This window comes from Montipora capricornis, chromosome 14, assembly GCF_036669925.1.
Source record: "Montipora capricornis isolate CH-2021 chromosome 14, ASM3666992v2, whole genome shotgun sequence".
Taxonomy (NCBI): Eukaryota; Metazoa; Cnidaria; class Anthozoa; order Scleractinia; family Acroporidae; genus Montipora; species Montipora capricornis.
Window position 1 is genome coordinate 28,085,112 of NC_090896.1, and position 10,000 is coordinate 28,095,111.

Below are 10,000 nucleotides of genomic sequence, written 5' to 3' on the forward strand. Positions count from 1 at the left end.
CTTCCCAGCTGCACTTGTAAATAGCCAACTGGTTTGCCTCCGGCCAGTTGGGATTCTTAACAGTTGTAATTGTTGTGTTCTGTTGTTTCGTTGATTCATTGGCCCTGAAAAGCCCCTATGGGGAGAGGTCAATTAAGTATGTATGTATGTATGTATAATTCATTCAAGTTCTCTGGAAGGTGGCTACGCAGCTACTCTGTTGTAATTTATTCATAATTCAGCGAAGTTACTTGAGCCGTAATAACTGTTGATAAGCACTACAATAACTGAAAGGTAACCAGTTTGAAATCAGTGCCGAGGCCTAATAACTGTAGATAAGAGAGCAGTAGGCCGAGACGGAGTTCGTTATATACACGATATCACAGTCTATTACCTGGTATCAGAGTTACCAGAGTTAGTAACTCTGCTGGTATTCAGGTATATAGCTACAAGACTTTATGGTCAAATTTCACGGCTAAGTTCTGTTTTCTTTGTCTCACAAGTCTCAAGGGAGGTTTGATATATCGAACCGGTCAGTGTAAAGTGCAGACTGCAGACCAGGGGTAAAATGCAGACTGAGGTTATAATGTAACTGTTGAAAAGCCCAAACCCTTAACAAATGCTAACAGTTAAGCTTGAATATTCTTTTATGCCTAATTAGGCCTAAGGTTAGCATTTCTGAAGGGTTTGGGCTTTTTCAGCGATTACATTATAACCTCAGTGTACATTTTACCCCTGGTCTGCAGTCTGCATTTTACACTGACCTTATATCGGTATCGAACGCATTTCTGCGTAGCCATTTATAAGAGCTACGCAGAATAACTAGTGTTACGGGATATTTTGCAATTTAGCCGGGGAGTCTTTTACTGTGTAGCCTCATCCCCGAGGGTAACATGAAACTTAAGCTGAACCAAACTCAAGCAATTTACCCTCCGGAAGGCCCCAAACCTAAGGTGTGTGTAATCACAGCTATTGTAGCGCTCATTAAAACTTTAGTAGTAAGTTTTGGTACGGTTCCTTTGAAGCAGTTGTTTCATTTGTCAGTCAGAAATTTGCATTTGTTAATGATTCTTTAGAGAGACGTATAGACAATGGAAGAATCAGAAAGTGGAATAAATCTACAAGAATTTTCAAATAATGATCAAGATGAAGCCAAAAAGAAAGAAGCTAACGAGAAAGAAGCTGAAGAGAAAGAAGAGAGAGAAAAACAAGGTAGGTTGATACGGAGTTTCCGCAAATGTTTATGATGAAGATTGAATATAGGCTTGTCTTGGGACACGATACTGATGCAAACAAAAGATATAGTGATTTATGTTACTTTGTTGTCGACCATGTAAAGTTGTCAATAGCTTCCGAAAATTTAGGTACTAACAACCATGTTAAGCGTTTTCCCTTTTCAAAAAGTGAACTATGTTTGTGGTCAATGATAAACCCGGTAATTGTTACGTTCTGGCTTTGTTGTGGACAAATCTTTCATTTTGTTATTGCGACCATCTATTGTCTACTAGGAGCGTGTTTCTATCCTGCGTATAGCAAGCGTTGCCGTATGATCGCAGAAATGTCCGCATTTTGGCTGCACAATTCTTGGATTTCACATAACGTCACGGCCGATATGTTGGTGTCCCCAAACAATGAAATGGCGGCCATGTTGGTGTCCCGATCCAATCCTCCGGGAATTTAGAGCGATTATTATGCTAACGTCTTCTTTTGTTTTCGTTGAAAAACATGGCTGTTGATCACTTGAGTGAAACCCAAGAATAGGGACTTTACTCAAGGACGACGGTGACGCCACCGAGAACGTTGTCTAAAATATTATTTCCCGTTATTGTGATAATTTCGTGATAACTCCAAGTCGTTCGTATTGGAAAGTGTGTGTCAACATTGTAGGAACAGAATTGGTGTGAATGGTGTGGTTGTTTGGAATGAAAACTAAAATCATCTAGTCAGGTTTTCACGTCCTCTAAACAACCTCAAATTTAGTCAATTCATGTCGTTGTCAGGACGAGGAAGGCAAAGAAATATACCAAAATGAAAAACGCACGCACAGAGCGTGCAGAGCCTTTGTTTTTGTTCATTAGGCTCAATGCTTTGTGGCGTTCTCGTAGCCGTTGCCTTCCTATTGTAAAGTTCCTAATAATCAGTAGGTTATCGGACCTCCCCCACTTCCTTCGATTCAGTTTTTTGCTCTCGGTCCCAGTTTTCCTGGGGAAAAATGCCGAAAACTCTTTCGCTCCTACGGGAATGCTCACTGACGCAGGCTAAAGAAGAAGCCTCTTGAACAAAAGCGTAATTATCCTGAGCCTCTTGTTTACACAGAAAAAAAGTTGAAGAAGGTGATTGTCCGAATATATGTAGATAGTCGGCAGAGAATGGAATGTTTTTTTTACAGTCTCGGAAGTCTCTGGTGGGTTGATCTTTCGGGGCAAATCAAGATATCACAGTTTATTGCTTGGCATCAGTATCGTGAGACATCCTCTAGTGACTCTCATCCTGAGAGTACATCCACTGAATCAAAATGCGCTCTTTTATAACTGTTTTTAAAGCAGCGGTGATGTTTAAGACTGGGTCTATTCCTTCTTAGAGTCTCAATTGGTGGAGATGATTAAGACGGGGGATGTGGAACAAATAACAGACAGGCTTAACCCACGAGCTTTAACAAAATGCATGAACAACACATTGTATATGGCAATGAAGGTAGGTGATATATAGAGCCTATCAATAAGACTCTCAGGCGAAACGTTTTGGGATGCTGGTGAATAAAATTAGAATTAAACGCGCTATTAAAGTGAGACACATTTGGGTGCTGCTCGAGCTGTATTTGATCTTTAAAGATACCATTGAAAACGGACCGACAGTATACAACCCTAAACGATACCTTGACGGTTAAACTTCGTGACGTTTCGTCTTGGACACCCTAAGTAAGACCAAAATCAGTGATTTACACCCCTGCACGAGACGATGAGTATCCCCAACCTTTTCACATGGGAGTACCCCCCAGAGATAGACCTACTTTGACAAATAGAGTATTTATCACCAACCAGCAGATATGTACGGAAGACCTTACTAAGTTTAGATGTTTTACTGTGATCTAGAGAAATTTTTTTCAGTGGTAAGATTTCTAAAATCTTTGTGATATGTCAAAAATACCTAGAATACGAGAGAGAAATTGTGAACAGATGCAAAATGTGACTTTCCTCCGAAAAAAACACTCGTAATTTTAACATATTACTGATATGATAGCACCAAACGGTCTCGTCCGCGTAGCAGTTGTCATTTAGGAGCCGAACACATAAACTATATATACGTTACGCCGTTTATTTGCGAGGTGAATGTTTATCTCTATGAGGCTTGACACATTATTGTGTTCATTTGTTAGGCAAGCAGTGAGCTGCGTCGTAGAGCAGACAAGAAGGAACAAGACGAGGAAGAGTTTACAAAATTGGCCAACTCTGTGGACGAGTTCTCTTGCTCGCTGTTAAATCCGTTAAAATCAGATTTAGAATTCCGCCATACTTTTGCCGATTCACTGGATCAAGTCATCGATGATGCTATAGAAATGGAACAAAAAAAGGTAAGAAACCAAAGCTTTTAAACTCGGTCGGCTTAAGAATGTTTCAGCGGAAGTTGCCCGGTTCAAATCACCCTCGATCATAACACAAAAGAACTGTCCGAAAGCATGTCCTTGTGGTGTTCACCGTGGAGATTCTGTATGCACAACCTGACCCGACCGTAGTCCATTTGCAACTTTCTGGAAGTTTGCACAAGAAATTTAAGGGGAGAGGTGGATCGCACTTGAAACTGACGGAGCCAAGAGTTTGAATATATGGCGGGCCTGGCGGGCTTTTTGTCGGACGTGTGAGTATGGCAATTCCAGTTTCCGTTAAACAGTTAACGCAAAGAAACAAACAGAAATAACAACAATAACAACTCTAACACCAAGAACTGAGAACCACATCAGTGAAACGAAACTACTTCTGCACTAAATTTCTTTCACTTTAAAGTGCACCTAGCCCCAAAATATTTTTTTCGCTAAAATAAATCTTTGCACCTGTTCGAAACAAATTGCGGCCATTTTTTCCTTTTTCTAACAAATCCTGCCATTTTATAGGCTTCGAAAGTTGCGAAAATCCATGCATCTTTTGTTCACGACCGAGTCAGAAGGGGAGTGGGTCTATTCCTGCTTTGACGTCACAATCTACTTTGCATGCATTTTTACAAAGAGTTAATGCAATGTAAATCAGTATGTGACGTCAAGGCTGGAATAGACCCATTCCCCTTCTGACTCGGTCGTTAACAAAAGACGCTTGGATTTTTGCAACTTTCGAAGCCCATAAAGTGGCAGGATTTGTTAGAAAAAGGAAAAAATGGCCGCAATGGGTTTCGAACAGGTGCAAAGATTTATTTTAGCGAAAAAAATATTTTGGGGTTAGGTGCACTTTAAGAGTACTTTAATTACGTGCATTAATTGACGAATTCTCTTTTTTCCAATGTAGATTTTAGCACATCCAGTGCTTCATGGCTTAATGAACAACAAATGGTTCGGTGAATTCCGAACACTGAAAAGATCGTCCTGGCAGAGTATTAAATATTGGATGTGGTGTCTTCTCAACATCTGGTGTGTGTTCGACGTGCTGCTGTTTCCAGTTCTCTTTGTTCTGTTTTACATTATTCACATCTGCAGAGATAAGTGGCGAAAAAAAAAAGGTAATTTATTTCAACGCTCTGCTAATCAGTACCGATGTATGGCTCTAAAACTCCGAGTTCAACACTTACTCGTTCGAAATAACCCCTGGAATGAAGTAAAGGGAACATTCTTCAGACATTGGAGATCGCTTGGGAAGTCGCGGAAATATTCTCCAAAACTCCATCGGTAGTTCACGAAACCTATCCGGAGTGGAATTAATTCAGGAGATATATATTACGTGCTTTCATAGAGTTTATTTTTTAGTGCCACAGATCAGGTCTTTCGAAGTTCAAATGCGTATCATCAGCAAATAAATTCTGATAGATTTAAGAATGTATTTTTTAATAAGCTTATTTTTAAATATGATCTTTAGTTTATTTATTTATTTATCCATTTATTTTTGGATAGTGTATTTCTTAACTTTTTAAGACATTTGTAAATGTAACTTAAGATATGACTATCTTAAGAGGAATACAGATTATTATTATTATTATTATTATTATTGTTGTTGTTATTGAAATCTTAATGATATCACAATGAGCGCAAGTTCATGTTTAGGTCCTGAAATACTGTAGCCTTAATACAACTATAGGATGTTGTATTCTTTCACCATAGATGTCGCCATTGTCTTTCTCGTCAATGCAACTTCTGAGGTCGCCCCAGAGGCGTTTTGCGTTATGAAAGACTCCATGAAATATATCATCGACAAATATGGCAATGATCGAGCCAAGTACCACATCATTATCAGACATCCAGACGACAACAGCTTTCAATCACATGATCATGATCTCAATGTAACGGCACTTACAGACGCCGTTGAAGACCTTCAAAGGAGCAACGAGGCCCTTCCAGCTCTTCACAAAGATCTACAGAAGGCTAGTGAAGCTTTCGAGAGCAACACACTTAAGAAAGAAGCAGAAAAGGTAACATTATCATCATCGTCGTTGTCGTCGTCATAAAGGAAATTAAGCAACGGTAACGGCGACGGCAACGAGAACGTCACAAATTTGCATATTTAGTGAGTAAAAAACAATAGCTTTGCACGCCTTACATGTGCGTTTTTCATTTTTGTCCATTTCTTTGCCGTCGTCAGCAAAACAACAACGTAAAATAGCCAAATTTCAGGTTTTATGAAGAACGTCAGCACTTGGAGATAAATTTTTATTTACTCCCCTAAATTAAACGCCGTTCCGACCAGTGTCATTCTTGAAGAACTACCACACCCTTGTCATATTAAAAAGGTTGAAATGGTCACGAAGTGATAACTTGTGTATTACATTTGTAATTAGTTGATTTTAAGTAGTTAGTTCCTTAGTTAATATGACGGATGTAAAGCTACCATGTAGAAATACTGTCAATAAATCGTTGTTATTATTATTATTATTATCATTATTGTTATTATTATTATTATTATTATTATTATTATTATTATTATTACAATAACGCGAATTTATATTTAGAGATGACGTTCTCTTTGCTTAAGTTCCCTATAAGCAGTGACAACGGCTACGCTGAGGATAACGCCTTGTAAAAAATGGATTTCCATTTTACAATCGAATCTCTCAGATGACCAGATCAGATCAATTCGCCTATCGGTCTGAAAACTCGATCAGGCTATCAATGTAATGACAGCGTTCAATTCCAAAAGAAAGTACGAAAAATCGTCGTGGTTCACGTTCTGCAAAATATGCAGAACGTGCAACCTCAAGAGCAGGGACCTTGCGCAAGGAGGACGGCGATGCCAACGAGAACGTCGTCTAAAAATACCATTTCCAGTTATTGTAATAATTTCGTAATTTCGTTCGGAATGGAAAGTGCGTATCAGAAATAACACACAAACAGCGGTGACAAACATCAGATATAAACGCATATTCTTTTTGAAATTATCTTTTACTTTCGTATGCTTCTGCATACATTTTCAGAAGTGACGGTTAATACAAATTTGGAGTTTTAAATATATAGGATTACTAACTATTTTTAAATAGTTAAAACTATTAAATATTAAGTAACAATAGAGGTGACAAAAAAAACTAATAAAGACACAGCTTTTCGCTGCTGACATATTCATTTAAGGTCGGCTTCAAATCTTTGATCAACAGTGTCTCTTTTATTTTACAGTGAGTGTCGCCCTTTCGCTAAAACCTCAAAACGATCCCATTTTAAACTGTGACCAGTTGATGTAACATGGTCCGCAAGAACCGACGTATGATGGCCATTAATTAATGCTTTAAAATGTTCAGTTTTTCTCTCATGCAATCGTCTTTTGGTTTTTCCGATATAAAAATCATTGCAGTCCCAACAAGCAGCTCTAAATACAATCTTAGCCATTTGGCCACGGCTAAGTCTATCTTTGTAAGGAAAGATAGATTTAATGCAGCGAGTGCTTCGAAAAATCACTCCAAGGTCAACGCACCCGAAGAATTTATTAATACACGACATAATTTGTTTACTAGCTATTTTGCTTTGTAGCCCTAAATAAGGTAAAACTAAGCAAAATTTTCTTTTTGGGAACTGTGATGGATGGGGTCGATGGATGTGGTCGATGTGACATTAATTAAGTTGTAGAAATAAAATTGGCATGAACAGTGTGGTTGTTTGGGAAGAACATTAAAAACATCTACAATATTGTAGTCAGGTTCTCACGTCCTCTATATAACCTCAAATTTAGTCAATTCACGTCGCTGTCAGGACGAGGAAGGCAAGGAAATGTACCAAAATGTAAAACGTGCGCTCAGGGCGTGCTAAGCCTTTATCTTTTGTTCATTAGGCCCATTGTTATATGGCGTTCTCGTAGCCCTTTTCGTCGTATCGTAGGTCTCTAATAATCATCATTAACTCCAACATCACCATCACTCTCATCTTTATCATCTTTATCTGTCCTCTCTCCTGTCTTATTTTTCCTGGTCGAGAAAGAGGACATCCACCCTCCTTTTCGTTCCTCTGACTTTTGTAGTACGGAAACCCAGTCTGAAGTTGCTGGGTGTAACATTAAAGTCCGATTCGTGTAACTGGGATTTACATCTTGATAATATTCTTTCGAAAGCTAGCAGTCGTCTGTATATCTTACGTGTTGGTAAGTTCTATGGATTACCATTGGATCATCTTCATCTTCATCTTCTTTTCATTAGTGTTATTTTACCTATATTTACATATGGTGTGTAGGTATGGGGCTGCACGTATTCATAAGTACTTAAGTCGTATTGACAGGCTGTTCAAAAAAGCTTTTGGACTTGGTTACTGCAATGAGCTCTTTTCCATTGAAAATATTGCCCTGAAAGACACGAAACTATGGGACAAGATCACCCACAGTAATTCAACCACTGCTTTAGATTGTCGGTGATTTTTCAACTTTAGTTCAGGACAATGTTTTCAATGTACTTTTATTTTCTCTTTGCTCGTTTATCGCGTATTTTTTATATGATATATATAATGAGGATGTTTCCGGGAATTGACAACATGATTGCTTTTTCGTGGCTTGAAATAGATACCTTTAGGAAATTGATATCTTTAGTTCTTATAAAGAGCATTGTACCAAGACGGTTTTTTTTGGAGTCGATGTAAGATCGTGATTGTTGTGAGACTGTGATTATAAGAATAAACCATAATTACAAACTTAATCCTGGGACTAATTTGGGGAACACTGTTATTGGAAGGCAAACATCCTCCAACAGATTTACCTGCCACCAGAACGAACTATGGTTACGTCTATATCATCCCGTTTGTAAGAACTGAGCGTTTTAAGAGAATTTTTGTAAATAGATGCTTGTTCTCTAGTTAGTTAGTTTGTTAGTAAGTTAATTAGTTGTCTGTACGACTTAATTTATATCATTGTAACTAAACACGTTCCTTGTTTAGAGTTTATTATTATTATTATTATTATTATTATTATTATTATTACAATTTGTTCTGTTTTACCATTCTCCACCATAAATAATGTGAACTAGAGAGAAGAAAATGAATTCAGCACTGTTGGTTTCTGTTGTATCACAACACTGGAGATTATGTTTAATTTCAGTCACTGAGGTGGCAACTTATTTTAATACAGGTCCTAATTATCATGACGGATCATAGAACTTGCTTATGGGGTGAAGAGGATCAGGTAATGGCTCAATGGACTGAAGTAAAGGCCAAGCAAGTAAAAGTTATAACCGTCGCTTTTGGACCGCATGCCAATCTTGAGCAGCTAAAGGATATTGACGATGGAGCCAATGTCCTTCATTTTGGAGAAAATGAGAGTTTCAAGTCTGTTGGAAAGGGCCTTTTACACAGTAAGTGTACTAAGAATACACCATGGTCTTTTCAAAATCATGCGTACTTAGAGTTGGCATAGTACAGCATATGCAGTTATAATCTAAGCTCAGAGCAAACACACATAATTCAGTGCTTTGATTTTTATTTTTCAGTAGTCTTTTTTAAATCCTGAATAACTTTATAAGAGTGGTAACCAGGCACAACTACTGACAGAGATGCAAGTGATTGAACCGATAGGCCTGCGATTGAAAGTCAATCGTCCTTTCCACCTCAACATGCATAAAAAAATTCGTGTGTGAAACGGGATCTTGATCCATCCTCCTTCTTCTCCTTTGCTACCCTGAATTACAATGTTAAGGTCGTTCAGTTTCATATGTCACTTTGGTTTTATCAAACGTGTTGATAAAGGTCGAATTACCACCGTGAACGATTTGGAAACCTGACGTTTCAAGCGTCAGCCCTTCGTCAGAGCGAATCAGCACGTTTGATAAAACCAAATTTTCCTGTTTCACTCTCCCACCGACGCAGCACCACAGTTTCTTTACAAACTAGAAATATGTTTACAGTTTCACAAGTAGATTGATACTCAACAAAATTAAAGAGAAAAACACCCTGAATAAATTAGGAAACTTAAAGAAGAAAGAAGCTGCACTTGAGGCTTCTATATCACAGTTTTTGAATTATTGAGCATCGTTTACAAAATAATCTAAGGTGAAGTTTATGGCAAACCTGACCTGAAATTACAACAAAAAGACTTGTGTAAGAGTATCGGCGGTTGCCTTCTACTCCATGTTAAGTTTTTATAGTAAAATCTTTTGCTACTCGGTACTTAGGTGTTAGTACAAAGATATGTTATGAGTTTTTCCCGTTGCCCTTAGTATTGTTTCTCATTCCTGATGCAAGCTGGCGTTTTTGTTTTTTGTTTGGCAGGAGTAGATGGCAAGAGCATTTACGGTAAATGATTGTTTTGTATGTTTATTATTTTTATTTGTACGTTATGAATTGAGGTAATTAGCACACTAAGTCGTCCACTGCATACACTTGCGAGAATTCATTTCGCTTCGCTTTTGTTATTTAATGTGTCAA

General features: G+C 38.0%; 1 protein-coding gene and 1 long non-coding RNA gene across 15 annotated transcripts in view; one reads left to right on the top strand and one right to left on the bottom strand.

Annotated features, from left to right (window-relative positions):
* Positions 1–10,000, bottom strand: part of LOC138033121 (uncharacterized) — a 216,086-nt gene that overhangs the window by 156,848 nt on the left and 49,238 nt on the right. The window lies entirely within an intron of this gene.
* The window catches only part of LOC138033114 (uncharacterized), a 52,947-nt gene that overhangs the window by 11,689 nt on the left and 31,258 nt on the right, over positions 1–10,000 (top strand). For 13 of the 14 annotated variants that reach the window (XM_068880882.1, XM_068880872.1, XM_068880881.1 and 10 more), the window contains 7 exons: positions 1,056–1,191; positions 2,561–2,673; positions 3,356–3,550; positions 4,473–4,683; positions 5,279–5,586; positions 8,709–8,931; positions 9,845–9,868. In XM_068880882.1, the coding sequence (XP_068736983.1) occupies positions 1,071–1,191; positions 2,561–2,673; positions 3,356–3,550; positions 4,473–4,683; positions 5,279–5,586; positions 8,709–8,931; positions 9,845–9,868 (1,195 nt within the window). In that variant the 5' untranslated portion in view covers positions 1,056–1,070. Of the gene's footprint in view, positions 1–1,055; positions 1,192–2,560; positions 2,674–3,355; positions 3,551–4,470; positions 4,684–5,278; positions 5,587–8,708; positions 8,932–9,844; positions 9,869–10,000 lie in introns of those variants that run through there. The other variant, XM_068880886.1, reaches the window with a different exon arrangement.